The sequence below is a fragment of the Diplotaxodon limnothrissa genome, linkage group LG6 (assembly GCF_057381915.1).
Source record: "Diplotaxodon limnothrissa isolate DT_005_m linkage group LG6, D_limnothrissa_male_GT1.1, whole genome shotgun sequence".
NCBI lineage: Eukaryota > Metazoa > Chordata > Actinopteri > Cichliformes > Cichlidae > Diplotaxodon > Diplotaxodon limnothrissa.
Window position 1 is genome coordinate 28,397,014 of NC_140601.1, and position 24,078 is coordinate 28,421,091.

The 24,078-nt window shown below is 42.2% G+C and overlaps 1 protein-coding gene across 1 annotated transcript; it reads right to left on the reverse strand.

Annotated features, from left to right (window-relative positions):
* Positions 1 to 11,257: 11,257 nt before the first annotated feature.
* LOC146630769 (CD276 antigen homolog) lies at positions 11,258 to 20,127 on the reverse strand. Its single transcript, XM_085356085.1, has 5 exons — positions 20,064 to 20,127; positions 19,619 to 19,972; positions 18,941 to 19,267; positions 15,466 to 15,570; positions 11,258 to 11,397 (listed from the first exon to the last, which is right to left on the reverse strand). The coding sequence occupies exons 1-5, from the start codon at positions 20,125 to 20,127 to the stop codon at positions 11,258 to 11,260; spliced, it is 990 nt and encodes a 329-aa protein (XP_085212211.1).
* Positions 20,128 to 24,078: the final 3,951 nt, after the last annotated feature.

Consider the following 24,078-nt stretch of genomic DNA (forward strand, 5'->3'; position numbering starts at 1 on the left):
GGGGTGATCTGAAACCCGACCCGGCGAAGGTCCAAACAGTGCTTACCTGGCCCGAACCCCCAAACCGTCGACAGCTCCAGCGCTTTTTAGGCTTTGCCAACTTCTACCGCCGCTTCATCCGAGATTTCAGTAAACTCGCTCTGCCTTTAACCAGACTCACTTCTCCTAAAGTGTCTTTTCAGTGGGACCAATCCGCGCAGGAGGCCTTCCTACGTCTCAAAGAACGGTTCGCTACAGCACCTATCCTCTGCCAACCCGACCTCCAGCAACAGTTCGTCGTTGAAGTGGACGCATCGGATTCCGGGGTCGGGGCGGTGTTGTCCCAACGGAGGGAGGGTAAGCTCCACCCATGTGCCTTTTTCTCTCACCGTCTCTCCCCAGCAGAGCGCAATTATGATGTTGGAGACCGGGAACTTCTGGCTATCAAGTTAGCACTGGAGGAATGGAGACATTGGCTAGAGGGAGCCACTCAACCATTCATCGTGTGGACAGACCACAGAAACCTTGAGTATCTCCGAGCCGCAAAGCGACTCAATCCCCGGCAAGCGAGGTGGGCTCTCTTTTTCACGAGATTCAACTTTTCAATTACGTACAGGCCCGGGAGCCGCAATGTGAAGCCAGACGCCCTCTCCCGACTGTATGACTCCTCTGAAGCGGAACCCGAGCCAGGTCCGATTCTTCCTGCCTCCTGCTCCATCGGCACGGTGACCTGGGAAATCGAATCTCAGATTAAAGAAGCTCAGAAAACAGAACCAGATCCTGGGACCGGGCCCCCAGGTCAGTTGTTTGTGCCCTCCTCTGTTCGTTCTCAGGTACTGCAATGGGCACACGCCGCCCGGTTCACCTGTCACCCGGGAGTACACCGCACCATACGATTCCTCCAGCGTTACTTCTGGTGGCCCACTTTGGCTCGGGATGCACGGGAATACGTCGCCGCCTGCACGACCTGCGCCCGTAACAAGTCGTCCAACCAACCTCCCTCCGGTTTGCTACAACCGCTGCCCACTCCGGGACGGCCTTGGTCCCACATAGCCTTGGATTTCGTCACCGGATTACCGGCTTCAAAAGGTAACACAGTCATTCTAACCGTTGTGGACAGGTTTTCTAAAGCTGTCCATTTTGTTGCCTTGCCCAAGCTGCCTACGGCCCTGGAAACCGCTCACCTCCTCACCACGCATGTATTCCGCCTCCATGGAATTCCGGAGGACATTGTGTCAGACCGTGGCCCCCAGTTCACTTCACGGGTCTGGAGGGAGTTTTGCTCCGCCCTCGGCGCTAAGGTTAGTCTGTCCTCTGGCTTCCACCCTCAGACCAACGGACAGGCTGAGCGGGCGAACCAAGACCTGGAGGCTGCTCTGCGGTGTGTGGTGTCCACAAATCAAACGACTTGGAGTGACCAGCTGCCATGGATTGAGTACGCCCACAATTGCCTGACTTCCTCAGCCACTGGAGTTTCACCTTTTGAGGCGTCATTAGGATTTCAGCCTCCGCTCTTTCCGGCCGTTGAGGGTGACCTCTCTGTGCCATCCGTCCAACACCACCTGCGTAGATGTCGCCGGGTGTGGAGAGCCACCCGAGCTGCCCTCCTCCGGACGACGGCACGTAACAAACAGCTCGCAGACCGCCATCGGACACCGGCTCCTGAGTATGCGGTCGGACAAAAGGTATGGCTGTCCACCCGCTATGTGCCCCTCCGGGCGGAGTCCAAGAAACTGTCTCCTACTTTTATTGGGCCATTCGAAATCGGTGCGCTTGTGAACCCTGTGTCTGTTCGGTTGAACCTTCCGCGCAACATGCGTGTCCACGACGTTTTCCATGTCTCCCAGATTAAGCCCGTGCTCTCCAGTCCTTTGTGCCCTCCTTCCGGGCCCCCGCCTCCCGCCCGGATCGTTGATGGGCTGCCGGCGTATGGGGTCTCCCGCATTATGGACTCCCGGCGCCGGGGGCGGGGGGTCCAGTATTTGGTCGATTGGGAGGGCTACGGGCCGGAGGAGCGCTCCTGGGTGCCTCGCTCGGCTGTTTTGTGTCAGCGCCTGCTCCGTGACTTCCATCGCCGGCACCCTGGTAAGCCCGGTGGGTCGCCGGGTGGCTCCCGTTGAGGGGGGGGTACTGTCAGGGTCCCTGTGCCTACCCGGTCGGCTCAGTACGGCTACATATGTTTTGTATTCCTTTTTTATTTTTTCCCTGCTCTCTCCTCTCCCCTCTTTCCCTCCTCCCTCTGCCTGGGCGGAGCTTACCTGCGGGCTCCTGCCCTTGGCCCACGCACCTGTGGCTCATTACGAGTGATCCAGCTCCTTCATAAGACGGCAGCCCTGTGTTTCTCGTCGCTGGACCGTTGCCGACTCTCGTTAGTGTTAACCCCAGCTCAGTTCGTTCTCGTGTTTCCCTAGCGATCTTCTTACAGTAACCTTTTGCATCTCTGTGAATAGATTTCCCTGGACCTGCCCCTGTGTTACCTGAGCGATCAAGTGTGTGAGGATTGGAGCGAGCTTTTGTGTTTCTTGTGGAGTGTGAAGAGGAGCGTGGAGCGTGGATGGAGTGAGGACTTTGGAGCGTGTGTGGACTGCAAGTGTCTTCCCCCCCTCCTGTTCGTGTGTGGATTCCCGGAACCCGTCTTTTCCCCACTGTGTAAATAGATCACCTGGTGCTTCTGTAAATAAAAAACCTTTATTGTTCCCTACTCAGAGCCTGCGCGTGAGTCCGTTCAGTCCCGTTGTGACAGCAACATGTTTCAAATTTAACTTAAAGCATGGTCTTGAATTTAACTGTGGCTGAAATTATTGAACAGTATTTCATTGTATTACTGAACATTGTGTTGTCTATTATATTGGACACAAAATCCCACTGTCTCTGAAATGTGTTATCAGTGTTGTTCTCCTGTAATGCTGTATTGTCAGAGACATTTGACGATGTCACGGTTTATTGCTGACACAGATCAAGCGCATGGCTGGCCAGTGGAAAAATGGTTATGGAATATGTATAAGTAGAAAATATTTAAATGTTTCTTTCAACTATTTAGTAGCTCATAAACCTAAATATAAAGGTAAATAACACAACAAAATCTGATCGTAACCCTGCACTGTAACAACATACCTTGCAGAAATACTACACTGACACTACTAATATGAATAATAATATGAATACTAGCATGTAAATACCATTGAATACTAACGTGAAACACAGTACACACAAAGTTAACTTATAGGTCCATGCCAGCATCAGTCCAACTCTGCCGGAAAATCCAATAAACTTGCTGCAGCTCCGTTACCTACAGACTGAGCAATCAGTTGCCACGCAGGGGAACATATGACAGCCAGGGCTTTATAGCAGTGTCAATAAACTGAACATGAAACCTTAAAAAGATGTGGGTTGGACTGGTAATCTGGGATACCCACTGGTGGACTGACGGGTCAATATCATTTGCCAGTAATCATACAGGCTTAAAGCCTGTTTGAAGAGGCACTCTGCACTGGTGGAGAATTTGTGCAGATATTTAAATGGACTAAAAAATACCAGGACATGTCCCAGCCCAGACCTGGTGATAGCGATAGTAGCTGACATGTAATAAGAAGTTGTCACCAATCAAACTTCATTTCATCTGAAGTTGTTAAAAAGTTTAATTTCTTGTATAAATTATTCATTTAAAAATATAATTAGTCTGTGCTAAAACCATGTAAAATGTTTCAGTTTTACCTTGAGCTTTAAGGGTGGTAACCGCTTTGTCATCACCGCTGTCTGTGATCACCATGCAATTGTAAAGTCCTTCGTCTGCTACTGAGGTTTTGGTGATGAGCAGAGATACATTCATGTTTTTCTCGTCCCAGGATGGATCAGCAAACCTGTAGCCTGGCCTTTTCTCTAATTTCCCTTTGACAAAAGCCACTAAGGGAAGACCGTCTTCATCTTTTGGAGAGGCCATTTTTTTCCAACTGACCACACGTATAATTGGATCATGTACATCTTTTGTTGTCCGGATGATACACTCTAACAGTGACTGTTGGCCGTGGAATCCCACATTTTCAGTTTTGCATTCCACATTTATAAAACCTGTAGAAAAAGACAGATGGGGTGACATGAGCAGGACACACCTTTCATGCTTGTTCTCAAATAATGAAAGAACTTACAACCACTCTTGACTGCAGTGACACAGAGGGCAGTGAAACTGAAAACAAGGATGCCACTAGAAGCCATGTTTCTTTACCTGAAATAATAGTTTAAAAAGTAACAGTTATCATATGGCCCCCTATGAATCAAACTGAAGGGTGAAAAATTACTTTTGATGTTTTGTGTCCTGGGATTTGGAGAGATGGAGATAAATCTATTATAGTTAATTAATACTATCTTTTGAAGACTAGTAAAGGTCTAACAAATGCAAGTGCATAAACACACACACACACACACACACACACACACACACACACACACACAAAGAATATAAGGAATTCTAACTTTATTCCTGGACTCTACCTGTTTGCTGCTACCTCAGATTTCCTGATCCCTTCTAAACATCACAGGTTTCATTGCAAGCTCTGAAAATATGTTTCAGTAACTTCATTCAGCTATTGCCTGAAATTTAGCTGATTCGCTTGGTTATCAGGAGCAAATGTTTTTATGCATGTAACACAATGTAAAACTTCGCTTTGAGGTTAGTGTGAATGCACCACCAGCCATTTTCACACCTTGAAACCATGAAATGTGCAAAATGAGTTTGTCTTTCATGAAAGAGAAAGACTGTTTGAACAGAGGGTGTAAATATATAATAAGATAGACATCTGTCCATCAGAAAGATGTCACTGATTAAATATCAGGTTATGGAGCTACTATGTGAGACACATGTCAAACATTAAAATGACATTAATTTAAACCACAGGGCCAGTATGTGAACAAGGAAGTCAAACAAAGAGGCACGCTTTAAAAAATCCCTGTTGGCTGGTCTTGTGAGGATTACAAGTACACTACATTTAAAAAGTACATGTAAGAAAAGTAAATGGACATACTACCAGAGAGATATCGTAGCTGCAGCAGTGCCAACATATACTGGCTCTTTTTTCAAACCACAGAGTATATATACACAGAGACAGGAAAGACAGCGAGCACGACTTCCTGTATGGTTTGTGTAATGGAAATGTCTTTTTGTTTTATAATATTGGTTACTTGTTTTGTAATATCTCTTTTGGGTCATTTAAAGGGTACACATGTGGAAGAGCATTGAATTTTAACTTTATTGCACACACAGCTACGCCTCTGAGAAAGCGGGTGACACCCCGTGTGGGGGAATCCCACAGGTTGTGAAGCCTCTTGATCATGTATATGAGGATGGGAGAAGAGGCAAGGAGCAGTCTCTAGATGACCCTGTAAGAGGAGACAGGGGACTGTAAAATCTCCCCTGTTTCTATAGAGGGTCAAAGGTGTAAAAAACAGGGGGCGCCAGTGAGCACCGAATAGAGTAGACGTGTTTCTGTGGAGCTCTTTATACTCTCTTTACATCTTGGACTTTTATTGCTTTATACTTCACTACTCCCAGTTTTACTGAAGAATACTTATGCCAAAATGTTTGTGCCTCTATTCTAAGCTCATGAAAAAAAACAACAACATTTGCAATGGGATGGCTGTAGCTCAGGAGGCAGGGTGCTCAAGTAGAGTAGAAAAGCACTATGTAAGAGTTAGTCTGTTTACCAACTACATTACTGCTAGATTGACCCCCGATAATCAAAGTCTTCAATATTTTTTAGCTTGAAGATAAGTATGACAAAGTCATTTAAATGTTTGATTCTGATATTCCCTCATGACAGAGAAGAGTCATCTATAAAAGATGCATTGAAACCATAGTTCTGTGTAAAGGTCTTGGTAGCAGTTGTTTAACTCGCTCTGTAGTCTGTTGGTATGAAACACAAGCAAGACGATGAACAAAATGGATTGTGACAAACATTTAGATGATTGGCTTTTAGTTGCTTTCTGAGTTTTGTGTTTGCTTTTTCCTCTGTCAGCTCGGCTCTATGGAGATCCAAGTCATCTTCTTCAGGCAAGAAACTCAACTGACTGGTTCGGTGGATTAACAGCTTGAACGCTAAGGACATCGCCACCCGAATCTTTGAAGAGTTAACATTGTCATATCCGTGGATCATCATGTGTGAACTTAAGCTCTGAAATACTTTATCACATGTTCTGTCTTAATAAGAAAACCAACAGAATACATTCACTGACAATCATTCTTCTTAACATGCGAATATATGAGTATTTTAGTATACTTGTCAGTGATTTCAGATAATGTGTTTGTTATCAAAAAGGTCCCAAGCTATTATCTAAAACATGTGGTTATCAGCATATATTTACCATCCTCTTCATAAGGAACACCTGCACAGTGTAATTAAATTCAATAAGAACCTTGACACGAATTCTGCTTTTACATGATCTCTGCATTTCCTTTTTGCCATGTAGGTTAATAATTTGGAGTAAATATTAAGAGCATTTTTCAGTGCAAATACTCTACTGCCCTCACAATAACCTCAGCAGCCAATATAAAATGTTACCTATTGGACAGTGCTAGCGAAAAAGTAAATGGTACCAGTAGAAATTGTGGCAGAGGCTTTGTATGAGATTGCATAAGTTGGATACATGTGAATGAATATAACATCTTTGTTATGGCTTCATTTTCTCTTTAAAATTGATGCTGTAATGTCTTATAAATGTCCTAACTGTCCCTCCATCCTGTCCACCTGTCCTGTCTCAGTGGTTTGGTGAAAGCCAAGCTTGTCAGTCTGTTGTATGCGCTGCTGTTGAGGTGCTTATCTTTGGAGTGTCAGCCGCTGGGGCTTATGGTAAATACTCACCTGGATACTCACCTGTTTTTAAATCAGCCACACAGAGATGCAGGGATGTCTGGATGCAAAGAGGAACTAGTTATTTTATCTCTTGAAATATAAACTGTCATGGTCCTAGGTCTTTTAACCCAGTGTTTTGAGTTTCTTGTGTTTTTTGTCATTTTGTATTATGTTAGTTTACTGTGTTATTCTAGGGTTGATTCTGTAGTCCCTTGGTTATTCTGTTTAGCTTTTGTTTATTAGATTCCCTTTTGTGTCTTTGCTCTCTGTGTTTCCCTGTGGGCGTCTGTATTTATTTAATTGTGTGAGTTCTTGTGCCGTGTTTCTCCTTGTGTTTTATTACGTCATGTTTATCTATGTTCCCCAGCTCGTCATGTCCTCTCTCTCCCTCGTGCTCCTCCGTGTTCTCTCTCCCCCTCCAGTCAGCATCTCCGTGTACTTCCCGTATAACTATGATATTCTCCCATCAGTCACATGGCGTTTGCTCTTCCCCTTTCTCGTTATGACTATTTATATCAGCTGTGTTCCCCGTGTGCTCACATGTCCCTCGTTATCTTTCTGTGTATTTATGTCAGGGTCTCCCTCAGTTTGGTATCACGCCCTCCCTCATGGCTGTGTGTCTCTCTCTATGCTTCCACAAGTGTATTATTATTATTAGAACTTTCCCAGTTTCGTTTTGTATCGCCTTTCATCCAGCAAATAAAGCTCAGAAGTTTTGAGTTCATGTTCTGCCTCAGTGACTCTGCTTTTGTGTCCCATTCCTGCTTGGATCCCATGAGAGAGAGAAGATCCCATGTCAATGTCAAAGGTCAATCTTCCAAAGTGATTCTGAACTTTGGGCTCAACACACCATTGCACACCCAAAACTCTTTCCCTTGGAAGCCCATCACTGTTACGGGCAGGCATCAAGTCTAGACCCTTTATTTCGTTTGCTCTGTTAGTTCAGGTATTACAGCCAACACATTACGACTGTTACTTATCCACTTGTTGAGTAGAAAGCCAGCTTTCAAGCATATTGCATAGAATTCATGATAGGGAGCTATTGCATCCTCTTCTGTGGCAGCTGAGACAATCGTCAACGTAAAAGTTGTTCAAGATGGTATCCACAGCTTGAAGGTAAAACTGTAGTTTATGATCTTCAGCACATTTCCTTAGTGCAAAATTTGCACCACTGGGAGATGATATTGCTCCAAACACATGTACTGTCGTTCTATATTCAACCATTGTTTAAGTGAAGTCTCCAGCGGGCCACCAAAGGAACCTTAACACATCTCAATCCTCCTCTGGCACTTTAATCTGGTGAAACATTTAAACGTTTAATTGATTTAATGTCTGCTGCAATGACAATAGGTTCTCTATGGAATCTTGTTAGAACTCTGATCAATGTGCTGGTCAAGTCAAGACCTTCTAAAAGCTGGCTATTTAGTGACACTCCTCTGCTTCACAGTCAAACACCACTCAAATTTTTTGTGGATGCAGAACACCGTGATGTGACAAATATCATTTCCTGCCATCATTGCGTTCCAAGTTTCTGTCTGAGACTTTTTCTCCATAATAATAATAATAATAATAATAATGGATTGGATTTATATAACGCTTTTCAAGGCACCCAAAGCGCTTTACAATACCACTATTCATTCACTTTCACATTCATAACCTTTACAGATTATATCTGACATGAAGCTTTTCTTCAGATTCTGAAGGCATTGTTCAGCAACACTTCTATTATCTGGCATGCAGACTTTTAAATCTTTAAATGGAAATCCAATGTAATACTGAACATTATGTAGCTTGGCAGTACTGGAAACTTTAATCAAAAACTGCTGGTCTTCCTTAGAAAGTTCCTTTTCATCTCTGGCACACTCTGGAAATCAGTTTTAAACTGCTGATTCCACAGATTGTCAAGTTTCACCACAGATAGAGGCACAGAGCAAAGAAACAAGCTTGTAGACCACAATTTGACCTCTAAGAGCAGCAGTAACTATCAGGGTTCCTGGGTCGGTGACCCAGTATTTTCAGTTCATGTTCACTGTTTATCTACTGCCTGTTCCACTTCCTGTTTTATTGCGTTAGCCTTGGTCTGTGTGCATTATGTTCAGTCCTCTTCCCATTAGTTCATTATGTTCAGCTGTGTACTCACCGGTCTCTCATTATCATTATCACCAGTCTGTGTATTTAAGCCCTCTGTTTCTACCCATTCACTGTCGTGTCATTGATGATGTCGTTCAGTTCAGTTAAGTCAGCCAGCCATTCAGTCGTCCAGCCAGCCAGCCATTTTCTACCTCTGTTCTGTTCATCCACTCCTTATAATAAACCTTCACCAGTCTTCACCTACCTGCGAGTCCTGCGTTTGGGTTCCTTCCTCCTCGCCTCCACACAACGCCTGACAGTAACAAAGAGCAACTTGTTTAGCTTAGTAAAAAGTAAACAGCTGGTCACTTAGGTGAATGTAAAAAAAAAAAAAAACTGGAACAGGATATCATCACAAGTTTAAGCTCTAAGATAATTTTGAACAGTACCATATCACAATTATTCTGCATGCTGGCTAAAGACGTATGCTCCAATCATAAGAACTGAACAGGAATGCAGTGCTTTTTCAGATATCAGCTGCAAGAAGTATTTAAAACAGATGTGGAAACTTAAACCAGAGTAGAAACTGGTGGCCCTAGTTTTAAACTTAGTTATTAACTTTGAACAAGCATGTGAGCTTTACATTACAAAGGGTCCCCACACCTTCAATTACGCTTAAAATAAATTATATGGCACAATATACATATAATATGAAACAAAGCACAAGGGTTCAACAAATATTGGCAACACATTTTTGTTTTATTGTACAACTTTATAGTCATTACATTGCATTTTTTAATGTTCTGAATTGTTTTCTTATAAACTGTTTTGAAACATGACATTTTACAATTTTAATTTTATATACAAAAAACAAAACGAAAATAAACAAAAAACAAAGACACTTAAGGCTTAAAAAAATAACAAATGCATTGCAATAAAAATCCAAAATAACAATTGAATGTTGATTTAAACAGAAAGTACAATAACAGCAAGGCCAACATTTCCTCACTGCTCTGTCAAACCACAGATCAAACATACAGTCTCAGATAGTTCTACATATCATTGTCTAAGTGAACGTATTATATTTTGTAAAGGGTTATAAAACCATAAACAGATCATTAAGCTCCATTGGTAACATTTGAGAACAACACACACAGATTGACACACATACATAAACACATAACAATGTGGTGCTATCCCCAAGATATATTATAAACATGAGAAGCTAAAGTGAGAATAAATGCTGTTAAACTGCCAAGAGTTACAATAACTGCATGGACTCAACACAACTGTGTTATATGTATACAAACATTTCCTCAATCAACCAAGTGAAATCAGAAGTCTTTCATTTCTAGTCTGGTGTGATTGTTTGTAAATGACTTGGCTGTAACGGTTCTCTCATTGATCTTGGCTTGATTCAAAGATGTTTTTTTAGTCATAACTTCAGGTCATAACTTTTTACCTGAAGTTCAGTTCACCTGACACTCGGACCGGGGGCTGCCTTTGGTCTCTCCTCCTCCTGCCTCCCCTGTCTCTCATCCACCTGCTGGCCTCTGAAAGCTCCGCCATAGCCACCACCAAACAACTGAGTTATTTTTACACATCGGCCAGCATCTGGCCAATTCTCCACCTTTCATTGTTCATACCGTTACAAAAAACCCCAAAACAACAAGCAAAAAACAAACCATCGGCCCATTAAAACAAAAAATCACATCGGCCCACTGGGCATTTGTCCGGTATGCATGATGCCCAGTCCAGCTATGGTCGCCGGGCATAAAGGCTGTGGTAACTGGACTCCACTTCCATACCTGGCTGCTTGCTATCCATCAGCATCCCCTGAGTTAAAGGCAGAGGTCTGTGAGTCTGTGAGTTCATTAATGTTGCCATCAGCTGTATCCTCAAATATCTGCCAGTCAGTGGTCTCAAAGCAGTCTTTAAGTATCTCATTAAAGTTTGAAAACAGTTTTCTGAATCTGACCACATATAACAACTACAGCCACTCACCACTGATTATCCCACTTTCTTTGCTTTAAAATTACGAATGGCAATATTAACACTAGAATAACAGGTGGATAATGTGTTGATTAGTGGCATTTCTTAATTTTACAGTGCATACATCTAGCAAGCACCTTAAGGTAAGTTAAATTGTAACTGAGTCTTTAAACAGCTGGTCAAACAAATAAAATGTCAAATATGTTCCAACATCAACTATTCTGGATAGTTACATTTATTTTTCTATTCAGTTCAATTCAATTTTATGTATATAGCGCCAAATCGCAACAACAGTCGCCTCAAGGCACTTTATATTGTACAGTAGATCGTACAATAATAGATATAGAGGAAAAACCCAACAATCATATGACCCCCTATGAGCAAGGACTTTGGCGACAGTGGGAACGAAAAACTCCCTTTAAACAGGAAGAAACCTCTGGCCGAACCAGACTAGGGGAGGTGTAGCCATCTGCTTTGACCGGTTGGGGGGAGAGATGGAAATTAATAAGATCATCTGTGGAAGAGAGACAGAGATTAATAACAGGTATGATTCAATGCAGAGAGGTCTATTAACACATAGTGAGTGAGAAAGGTGACTGGAAAGGAAAAACTCAATGCATCATGGGAATTCCCAGCAGCCTACGTCTATCCGGTTGTTCAGTGATGACACAACGAATCCTACTTCCGGGTCTAAAGTAGTCTGCGTTTAATATGGCTTTTGTGTTGTTAACATGTTTAATGTTTTGTATTTTCTTCTATTTAATCTAAAAAAACCCTAAAACAGTCAGTGATCACTGTTGACCTCCCTCGGCTTTTATTACCGCTAATCATTTATTTAAGCTCAGTTTTTAAAACCTTAGGATGTAACTACAGCCCAGCCCATGCAGCAGTATATGAATGACTAACCTCGTATTATGGATGGATTATCTCAGTTGTTCTCCTGGCTGAAGTTTGGTCCTTTTACAGCATCCTGCCATGCAATTACATTTGTTCCTGACCACCGAGAACACTCACGTTAACTTTTATCGAGTGGAAAAAAAGTTAGCTTGTTTATATTATGCTAACATAGAATAGAATAGAATAGAATTCAACTTTATTGTCATTGCACATGCACAGGTACAGGGCAACGAAATGCAGTTTGCATCCATCCAGAAGTGCTTTAGTGATATAGATATATTACAATATATATTAGCAATAGTATAGATATGTAAGTATATTACAGAAATGGGTCTATTATGGTATGTTATAATGTACACGATATGAAGTATGTTGTGAATGTTCTATAACTATAAGTATGTACAGGCTGTAGTGAGTACAAGTTATGTACAGGATATAAATATGAAAAACTATACAGAATATGAAATAAATAACTTTACAGAAATCTGAGATATACAGCTATACAGAAATGGGAACTATGCAAGTTGTAAACAGTTGTAGGATTAAAAATTATCGAATGTACAGAATGATTATTTACACAGAGCTATACAGTAGTGCAGTTAAGATAAGTGAGGGTGTAGATAGTTTCTACAGAGGCTATATAAAGTGCTAGTGGTTGTGAGTGGTGGTTCAGTCCATGTTATTATTGTGTGTTTGAGGGTACAGTTGTCCATTGTGGGTGTGTGTATGTTCAGTCCGTGTGTTAACGTGGGTCAGATGTCAGGAGGCAGAGTTCAGGAGTCTGACAGCTGTGGGGAAGAAGCTGTTCCGGTACCTGGTGGTCTTAGTCTGGAGGCTCCTGTAGCGCCTCCCAGAGGGCAGGAGGGTGAAGAGTCCATGTGATGGGTGACTGGGGTCTTTGATGATTTTCCCAGCCCTTTTCAGACACCGCTTCCTGTAGATGTCTTTTATGGCAGGAAGTGGTGCTCCGGCGATGCGCTGGGCAGTTTTCACGACCCTCTGCAACGCCTTCCGGTCCGAGGCAGAGCAGTTCTCGTACCAGACTGTTATACAGTTGGTCAGGATGCTCTCAATGGTGCAGCGATAGAAGTTCACCAGGATGTCTGAGGACAGGTGGTTCTTCCTCAGAGCCCTCAAGAAGAAGAGGCGCTGGTGAGCCTTCTTGACCAGCTTGGAGCAGTTGGTCGTCCAGGTGAGATCCTCGGAGATGTGGACTCCCAGGAACTTGAAGCTGCTCACACGCTCCACAGCCGTCCCCTTAATGTGGATGGGTGGATGTGGGTCAGCATTCCTCCTGTAGTCCACGATCAATCAATCAATCAATCTTTATTTATAAAGTACTTTTCATACAGAAAAAATGTAGCACAAAGTGCTTTACATAGTTAAAAGCAGCCCACCCCACCCTCCAACTCACTCCCCACACTCTCAATACACATATATCCCCCCACCCCCACCCACATACACATACACACACGCGCACACTTAAAGACTAAAAATTGGGCTGGGCTCGCATGAGCCAAGTGAGGAAACATTATAACAGAGAGCCGTCTGCACCGGGAGCCGGTCACAGACCGCAGCCTCTGGGCTGGGCACACAGCCGGAGGGAAGCAAAGGAGCCCCCCAACCAGGCTGAGAGGACCCCAGAGACCCAGCAGTCACGGTCAATAACAGCCCCGGTGCAGAGAGCCCCCTCCGAGGAAACACTGGAGATATGCCACAATAGGCTATATACAGGGTAAAATGATAAAATAAATAAGAACGGGTTACAATATAAATATAAATAGAGTAAGAAGATTAAAAAATGGATAAGAATAAAATCAATAAATATTAGGTAAAACCTGAATTAATAATAAAATAACAGGATAGAATAAATAAGCATAAAATAAATAAACGTTAGGTGAAAGCTAAATTAAAAAGGTGGGTCTTGAGCCTGTTCTTAAAAACATGTACGTTCTCTGCGGCCCTGAGCTCCTCCGGCAGGCTGTTCCACAGACGAGGACCATACCACTGAAAAGCTGCCTCTCCGTGAGTATGTGTCCTGACTTTAGGGACAATCAAAAGGCCAGTGCCAGAGGACCTCAGGGTCCGCGAGGGTTCGTATGGTAAAAGCAGATCTGAGAGATAAGAAGGCCCAAGACCATTAAGACATTTAAAAACCAATAAACGATGAGCTCCTTGGTCTTCTCGGTGTTAAGCAGCAGGTTGTTTCTGTTGCACCACTCAGCCAGACGATCCACCTCCTCCCTGTAGGCGGCCTCATCGTTGTCACTGATGAGGCCAATCACCGTGGTGTCATCTGCAAACTTAATGATGGTGTTGGAACCATCAGCAGGTCTGCAGTCGTGGGTGAAGAGGGAGTAGAGGAAAGGGCTTATCACACAGCCTTGTGGTACTGTGTGATAAGCCCAATCTACATCGTGATTGTAGATGAACAGTGGTTATCCAGCTGGACATGTTGGGGGCGGTTGGTCAGGAAGTCCAGTAACCATTTGCAGATGAGGGAACTGATGCCCAGGTCTGTCAATTTCCTGATGAGTTGTGAGGGGTGGATTGTATTGAATGCTGAACTGAAGTCTATAAACAGCATTCTGGCGTAGGTGTTGTTGTTGTCCAGGTGTGAGAGGACAGAGTGCAGTGCGATGGAGACTGCATCCTCTGTGCTCCTGTTCTGGCTCCTGTTCTCCTGAACATAGCTGTGTCGCTAGCGGTCACGTAGCACATCATTATATACCAGCTAGCCCAACTTCAGTAACCCTACAAACGTCACTGCTGTTTAGTTTTCTGTCTTCATTTATGCTGGAAGTGATAACAGAGCTGTACGTTTTAATTTGTTTCCAAAACCCCGCAGTCAGGACATGCTATATTGTATTTACATAGAAGCTAGCGAGCTAACTCTCTGCTAACTTCTAACTCCGTTAAATGTCATAAATTCCGTTTTCATGGATGCCTGGATGTTAAACTCAATTGTTACACCTGGTAGAGCAGAACGCTGATCATTTTATTAAAGATGAAAGACTTTAGACAGTTTTTCAACTCTCAGTAATGCCATAGTGATCGTTTGATATATGGACCTGCAGCGGAGTTTAGGTCCAGACACGGCTAGTGACGTCAGACTGAACAACCGGATTGCAGGATAACTAAGGGCGGATTCAGGGTCACCTGGTCCAGCCCTAACTATATGCTTTAGCAAAAAGGAAAGTTTTAAGCCTAATCTTAAAAGTAGAGATAGTGTCTGTCTCCCGAATCCAAACTTGAAGCTGGTTCCACAGAAGAGGGGCCTGAAAACTGAAGGCTCTGCCTCCCATTCTACTTTTAAATACTCTAGGAACAACAAGTAAGACTGCAGTGCGAGAGCGAAGTGCTCTAATAGGGTGATATGGTACTACAAGGCAATTAAGATAAGATGGGGCCTGATTATTTAAGACCTTGTATGTGAGGAGCAGGATTTTGAATTCAATTCTGGATTTAACAGGAAGCCAATGAAGGGAAGCCAAAACAGGAGAATGCTGCAGCATTTTGGATTAACTGAAGGCTTTTCAGGAAGTTTTTAGGACTTCCTGATAATAATGAATTACAGTAGTCCAGCCTAGAAGTAATAAATGCATGAACTAGTTTCTATATGATGAAGACAGTTCATTTAAAGAGGTATAATCCATCAGGTAGGAAACGAGGAGCATGTACTCACCTCGAGATCGCCATCCGTAGATCAACAGCCCACATACGATCAGTGAACCAATGACCACCAGAGGGACAACTATTTTGTAGATCTCTACCTTATTTGAGAATTGTCCTATAAAATAAATAAAAGAAAAAAATAGTGAGTTCATTTTTAAAATTAAGAAACACAGGAATACATGATAACTCTTTGTCTCCCTGTAATACTACAGTGAACTACATTCAATTTCTCCTTTAATTTTAAAACAATAATCATGTAGAAGTAGAGTGTAAAAAAGACAAATGGCAGGCAATACTTGCAGTATTGTGACAGATAATGAAATTATAGATTGTGAGGTGAGTGCCTGGGATAGTTACCAAGAGAACCTGAAATTCTTTTCATCAGAAACATTAAAACATGTATGTGTGGGGGGATTTTCCATAGCACAGCAAGCATTAACCAATCTAGTTTTTTTCTTGTTATTTACAGATGTAGAAAAAAAAATAGGGCACACCTGTGGGACCCAGTATTGTGGGCCTGTTAGGGTTGAAAATTTTTCATTTTTGATTTCAATTATTAAATAAAGCTGTTTTAATTATTTTATTTATGCACAATGCAATTGTGCTTATAACGAGTTGGCGCTCCGTGTTTTGAGGGTCATGAGCTTCGTCTGGTGTTATGACTAGGCTGAAATATTGCAGGGACACGTAGATTTTTGCAGCAACGCTTACATACACACTGATAATGGTTTTCTACAAGTCTCTGTGTCGGAGAGGCCGAGCAAGATATCCTGAACCAGACCGCAGAATCAGTAGAAGATAATATTATTATCAAGGCTCGGCAGGGGTTGTTTTTTGTTTTGTCTTTCAGGTTCCAGGAGGAGCAGATAGAGGCGAGGTCAGACTGAACAGAGGAAGATTCGCAGCAGACTGCCACCTCCGTGTGGGAGCAAGATAGCCATGATAATCTTTGTTATTGTCGTAGTTCGTGCTGTCAAAATCAATGTGTTAACGCAAATGAATGCGTGATTAAATTAGCGCATCTGGAGCGCAGAATGACTCAAAATCTCTGAAATGTCTCTGTCAACGCATTTCGGACAATTTGTTCAAGTAGAGTTACATTTGCACATGCGCAAATGGGCAGTAGATCTGGTAGTGACGAGCAGCTGAACCCATCAACTCAATTTGGAAGACGATCCGGTTGTTCAGTGATGACGCGACGAATCCTACTTCTGGGTCTAAAGTAGTCTGCGTTTAATATGGCTTTTGTGTTGTTAACATGTTTAATGTTATGTATTTTCTTCTATTTGATCTCAAAAAGCTCCTAAAACAGTCAGTGATCATGCAGCAGTATATGAATGACTAACCTCGTATTGTGGATGGATTATCTCAGTTGTTCTCCTGGCTGAAGTTTGGTCCTTTTACAGCACCCTGCCATGCGATTACATTTGTTTCTGACCACCGAGAACACTCATGTTAACTTTTATCGAGTGGAAAAAAAGTTATCTTGTTCATATTATGCTAACATAGCTGTGTCGCTAGCGGTCACGTAGCACATCATTATATACCAGCTAGCCCAACTTCAGTAACCCTACAAACGTCACTGCTGTTTAGTTTTCTGTCTTCATTTATGCTGGAAGTGATAGCAGAGCTGTACGTTTTAATTTGTTTCCAAAACCCCGCAGTCAGGACATGCTATATTGTATTTAGATAGAAGCTAGCGAGCTAACTCCCTGCTAACTTCTAACTCCGTTAAATGTCATAAATTGCGTTTTCATGGATGCCTGGATGTTAAACTCAATTGTTACACCTGGTAGAGCAGAACGCTGATCATTTTATTAAAGATGAAAGACTTTAGACAGTTTTTCAACTCTCAGTAATGCCACAGTGATCGTCTGATATATGGACCTGCAGCGGAGTTTAGACCCGTCAGACTGAACAACCGGATAAACGCACAGTGGCCCTCTCGATGGGAAATTTGAGTATTAAAAAAATAACAAGACGGAACAATCAACCGATAGAAAGTATTATGCACATTGTGCAAGAAGGAATTTTCTTTTCACTGAAGCACTTCCAGCTTAAAATATCATATTGACGCTAGTCAGGGATGCTGCTAGGACTTTGGCTAGCGCGTCACCCAGCTTGCGACAAACCACTCACGGAGCATCGGGGCCTCAGTAAGTCTACCTCAAACATATTGACTGACACAATGCCAAGTGGAGTGCAACAAACTGCAGACCTTTGAGAACGTTGAGAAAACGCGCTTTACATAGCATGGTTCCTCGTTTCAAGGACTGGAAATGCCTCCCCAAGAGAGACAGAGAGAGTAAATAAATGTTTAAAGAGTTTTTTGTTAACTTGAATGTTAAGTGCATATATTTTTCCCTTTTTCTCAAGTCTGTTTGCTCATGCCAAATGAAATGCGAATAGTATAGAATAAAAATGAATGCTATATCGTGAGTAATCAAAATTAATCCACAGTAACCCTGCGATGAATCTGATTAAATATTTTAATTATTTGACAGCACTAATATACATTATATATTACTGTATACTTACCTATTAGTATATAGGTTTTTAAAAAGTTATAGTTCACAGTAAATTACTTGTGTTAAAAGATTGAAGAAAACTATTCAAATTCTCTTTGAATTGAAGCATGCATTCTTTGTGTTTATTCTACATTTACTTCATTATATTGAATAAATGTCAGTTACAAGCTTATAAAGCTGAAAAAATTTAATTACAACCAGGCTGTTGAAATTGTGTGATTAATTAGTTAATGCTTTTAAATCTATTGACAGTACCCCCTGAGCCAGGGCGACCGTGGCTCAGGGGGTTGGGAATCGCATCTGTAACCAGAAGGTCACCGGTTCAAACCCTGGGCTCTCTGTCCTGGTCGTTGTGTCCTTGGGCAAGACGCTTTACCCTACCGCCTACTGGTGTTGGCCAGAGGGGCCGATATGGCAGCCTCGCTTCTGTCAGTCTGCCCCAGGGCAGCTGTGGCTACAACTGTAGCTTGCCTCCACCAGTGTATGAATGTGAGAGTGAATGAATAGTGGCGCTTTGGGTGCCTTGAAAAGTGCTATATAAATCCAATCCATTATTATTATTACTAGTTGTAGTATAAAACCTGCACCGCCTGATTCAGTGTCAGCCTTTTTGTGAGGCAGATTATTGCAAAGGTCAAGCGCTGTAAACTTGTAATTTCAACTGCCAAAACAAATTAAATCTTTTTAAAAGACAGATATTTCTCCTGAAATTACATCTGAAAACTTGAACATGAAGGACCCAAATTTGAAGCTAGAGTCATGGGCTCCACATAGATTTTGTCATTACCTGTGGGTGCCAACGTAATTCCCTCTTGGGAGCCTCAAAGGGCAAAACTGCTTTGGACCCTGTATGTGCACACTCACTTGAGGCCCATATGGGATGTGTGAGTTTGCCCTGCTCACGCAGCCGAGCAGTTCACCCACATGTGGTGCATAATATTTTGCAATAAAGTATACCTGAAATTTCTGTTGTTTCTCCTGATGGTGCAGGCATTTCAAATGTTTTCTCATCCTCTTTTCCTCCACTGGCATTGAACACAGCACAGGTATACTTTGGGAAAGTGGATCCTCGCGACAAAGACAGTCTGCTTGTGAGTTGAAACAAACCATCGTCTGACTGTGTCACCTCCATTTCAGAGCTTTTTGTCCACTCATGTTTCTCTGCATCAAACCAGTGAATTGTTCCCTGTGGGTAGCCTCCACGAGACTCACAGATCAGGGTACTGTCTGTATTTGGGACAATTTTCTCAGGGATGGAGTGTACAGTCGAGATACTGTATCTGGCTGCAGAGACAAAATGGAAAGCACAATCACTGAGCTGAACATTGCACCTTGACATCAATAAAAAGTTGCAACATGTAAAAGCTGTCAACAGTAATTTTCTCAGGTGTAGTGTGCTGTATTTGGCTAAAGAAATCAAAACAAAAACATAATAACTGAGATGAAGATTGCACCTTAATGTTAATTAAATAAAATAAGATGTAATAATAAGAATATATCATAGCCATAATACTGTACATGTGATAAGAAGATACAAATTAATATGTAAAAAAAAAAAAAGAATTTCTTACTTAAAATCTTGTTTCAAAATGATATTAGTCTGTGCTAAAATGCTGTCAAATGTTTCAGTGTTACCTTGGACTTTAAGCGTAGTGACTATGCTGTCATCACCACTGTCTGTGATCACTATGCACTTGTAATCTCCTTCGTCTGCCACTGCAGTGTTGGTGATGAGCAGAGATACATTCATGTTCTTCTCGTTCCATGATGGTTCAGCAAACCTGTAGCCTCGCTTTGGCTCGTCCAATTTCGCTCTATTAAAACCCAACACGAGATCACCTTCGTCTTCTGGAGAGGTCAGTTTTTTCCAAGCGACCATACGAATATTTGGATCCTTTATATCTGATGATGTTTTGACGACACACTCCAGCAGTGACTGTTGGCCATAGTGTCCCACATTTTCAGCTTTGCATTCCACTTTCATAAATCCTGTAGAAAAGAAAGCAAAAATAGATTTGAGGTTACATGAGTACCAAACACCATTCCATGCTTAAAGTTCTCAGATTATAAATAAACTTACCACTCTTGACTGCAGTGACACAGAGGGCAGTGAAAATGAATAAAAGAGTACCACCGGAGGCCATGATTATTTACCTGAAAGGACAGTTAAAATGAGCAGGATCAGTTTGCAGCTGTTTTACATCAAAGGGATTTTTTTTGCTTTTTTACTAATCAAACAAGAGGGTGCAAAGTGCACTTAAGTATAACAAAGTGAAAGCTACTTTAGCTACTCCCTTAACCCAGAGGAGTCAGAGTATGTAACTCCACATATTGGATTTGACAGATTTTTGTAGCCAATGGTGCATCATGTCCTTCTTGATGCACTCCCCAAAGGATTCAAAGCTGGATTCAAAACAGGGAAAATTGCGTATAAGGATATATTTAATCAATATTGATGCTCATTGGGGAAACAGCATCGGTCTTAAAAAACATTAGAGCCTCCTGCTATCGTAGCACAGAGGTCCAGTTGACATGAAGAAAGAAAATGCTCTCAGTTATAAAAACGGCCAGTGGGTTTCTGTTCTGTTTGATGCATGGTGTACGTGTGTGTTTGCTGGCTGTTAATAAAGTTGCGCTCTCTCGGGGGGCGTGTTCATTCATAAAAAATGGCTGAAGGCTGATGTGTGTTTATTCCTCCCTAATCATTGTCAGTGCAGTTTACTATTGATGTCAGACTTCTCTGCCCATTTTCATACTTCTGCTGACGGGCTATGGGCCCAGATAACTACGACGTTTCTAAAGGAGTTAAAGTGTTTTTGCCACTGAGAGAAGCGTCGCAATGTACAGTGTATCCGTTGAGTATCAGTATACCATGCTAGCGCCATGAGTCGACGAGCCGCTGAGTCAAACAGCCGTTGGTTTCGGCTAGTTTTTTTTGGGGACGAAAAGAATTGTGTACTGTGGGAGACAGAATTTGTGGGCCACCTTCGTTTGCAAGGACTAAGAGACATTATTTTGAAGCAGCCTACCAACATGGAGGAAGAAGAAGACGCACCAAAAAATGCAGAGGTATACGCGGAGCTGATCCAGTTTCTGGATGATAAAAGCCTCGTATAATTAGTCTGTATACAGAACTGACTTCGCTCCAAAAGTCCAGCAGTGAGAGTGACTCTATGTTATAGAGCAGAGACAGCTATCACTGCCCTGAAAAATGCTGGTGAAACACTGAGTGATGGGTTATTGGTTTTGAAGGTACTGCCAGAATCATTCAAACCACTTGCTATTCATATTACTGCTGAACGAAATTGGCGCACACTCTTTGATATGGCCAGGTGTATGCTAATGGAGAAAGAGTTACCAAAGGAGTTGTGGACCTATGCAGTGTAAACAGCAGCTGTAGTGAGGAAGAGATGTTTTAACAGATGCAAAAAACAGACATCATATTTAATGCTGACAGGAAGATGGACAAATCTGCAAAGATGCAGAAATCTGGGTCAGTGTGTTATGCCTACAGGCAGAACAAGAGAAAACTAGACTCACGGTGTGAGAAAGGAATCTTTGTTGGATATGACAAAAACAGTCCAGACTATATGGTCTGCTACCCAAACAGTGGACAAGTACAGAAGCATTGACTCATGAAGTTTGAGACCAAAACAAGAGCAGAGAGACAAACACAACCTGACATAATGGCAGATGATGACATTGACTTTGAGATACAAAACAGGTCCAGCAGGACCAGAGAAATGACTGATGTGAGTACAGAACACACAGATACTCAGGATCAGCTGAAAAAGTCACTATATGGGCTAAAACAGTCAGATAGAAATTGGGACAATGTGCTACATGAATATCTGAGGGAGAACAACTTTGTGCAGAATCCATTGACCACTGTGTTTACATAAAGATGACAGAAAATAAGGTGATTTTGATCAAATGGGTAGATGACTTTATCATTCCTGCCAGTGACAGAAGTGAACTGTTTTGAAGAAAATCCTTGCAGCAAAATTCAAAATGAAGGATTTGAGTAAACTTGGACATTTCATTGGTATATATTTTGACCATGATGCTTACACAGCATGATAACTGTGTAAAAATGTAACAAAACAAAATGTAGAAAAAATACTTCAAAGGTTCAACATGCAGGATTGCCAAGCTAGACTGACACCTTGTGAACAAAAACTGAACTACACTGATGGTGCAGAAAAGATGAATGATGTCAAAAGGTACAGAGTGGCAGTGGGTAGTGTGATCTACCATGCATAAGACCAGACTTGAGTTTTATACTCAGTAAACTGTCGCAGTATTTTAGTGAGCCAACTGAAGACCAGTGGACTACAGTAAAACATGTACTGAGATATCTGAAAGGGACATCTGAGAAAGAACTGTGTTAAAGGAAATGTGACAATGAAGAACTGAGGTCATGGGCAATCAGGGATGCTGATTGGACAGGTAATGTAACAGACAGACTTAGTACAACTGGTTATTGTATAAGTATGGCTGTAAATGGTTCTTTGATTTCGTGGAAAACCAAAAAGCAACCTACTGTTGCATTATCTACCTGCGAAGATGAGTTCAAGGCTCTATCTACAGCCTCACAGGAGTGCCTGTACTTAACTCAACTGTTAAGTACGAGGTATTGATGAACAGAAATATGCGCCGTGAAAAGTTTACGAAGATGACCAGGATGCAATTGCGTTTGCTAAGAATCCTGTAACAGATGTAAACATGTTGACATAAAGTATCACTTTATAAAGTCAACCGTGAATTAAGGAAAAATAACTTCAGATTATTGTAAAACAGATGAGATGGTAGCAGATGTAATGACAAAACATAAGAAAAGCCAAGTTGTGAAGGTTTCCATAGCACAGCAAGCATTAACCAATCTGGTCTTTTTCTTGTTATTTACAGATGTAGAAAAAAAATAGGGCACACCTGTGGGACTGTTAGGGTTGAAAATTTTCCATTTTTGATTTCAATTATTAATGTTAAACAGATTTATTTGCTCTCTCTCCTCCTTAAACATGTTTTTAATGTTAGTTATAATTCAGAATTGGCGACTGAAACACGTAGGACACATAAGAACATCAGGAAATAAAACACCGATAAATATAACCTCAGTAAAAGAAGTCAGCGGGGGTTATTACAGCTGTGTACCGGGGGCCTGCGCTTTGTCGGTGGGATTGCTTGCGAGGCGAGCGGGTCTATCCCACGCTTTGCCGTGAGACTGGGCAGACATCTCCGAAATCATCGAAGCACTTTTGCAAAGAGACTGTATCTTGACAAACCGACCAGACACATGAAGATTAAACCACTACATTCTCGGCTAAAAAAATATTAAAATGGTATTTGGTGACACACAAACAGGGTTTTTCAAAGTTCAGTTCTGTTAGCTTCCACATGCCGGTTGTTGTGTGCTAGAAACAATGGCCACCAGGCCAAAGCAATGGTTTTGACTCGATCAGCGTTAACCCCGCCCCCTGAGTTTGATGGGTGAGGCTGAGAGGTAAAATTATTTCAAGATGAGAGCCAACTCGTCATGTTTGGAGGAAGAAGAATACTGAGTTGCATCCCAAGAACACCATACCTACTGTGAAGCATGGGGGTGGAAACATCATGCTATGGGGCTGTTTTTCTGCCAAGGGGACAGGACGACTGATCCGTGTTAAGGACAGAATGAATGGGGCCATGTATCGTGAGATTTTGAGCCAAAACCTCCTTCCATCAGTGAGAACTTTGAAGATGAAACGAGGCTGGGTCTTCCAACATGACAATGATCCAAAACACACTGCCCGGGCAACAAAGGAGTGGCTCCGTAAGAAGCATTTGAAAGTCCTGGAGTGGCCTAGCCAGTCTCCAGACCTCAACCCCATAGAAAATCTGTGGCGGGAGTTGAAAGTCCGTGTTGCTCGGCGACAGCCCCAAAACATCACTGCTCTCGAGAAGATCTGCATGGAGGAATGGGCCAAAATACCAGCTACTGTGTGTGCAAACCTGGTAAAGACCTATAGTAAACGTTTGACCTCTGTTATTGCCAACAAAGGTTATGTTACAAAGTATTGAGTTGTATTTTTGTTATTGACCAAATACTTATTTTC

What these genes read in the sequence shown, in the direction of transcription:
- LOC146630769 (XM_085356085.1), bottom strand. Translation starts at nt 20,127, where the DNA reads ATGGCCTCCGGTGGTACTCTTTTATTCATTTTCACTGCCCTCTGTGTC. An exon ending in TGTCACTGCAGTCAAGAGTG is followed by an intron (nt 19,973 to 20,063) that starts GTAAGTTTATTT and finishes TCTTTTCTACAG; the next exon opens with GATTTATGAAAGTGGAATGC. An exon ending in CACTACGCTTAAAGTCCAAG is followed by an intron (nt 19,268 to 19,618) that starts GTAACACTGAAA and finishes TTGTCTCTGCAG; the next exon opens with CCAGATACAGTATCTCGACT.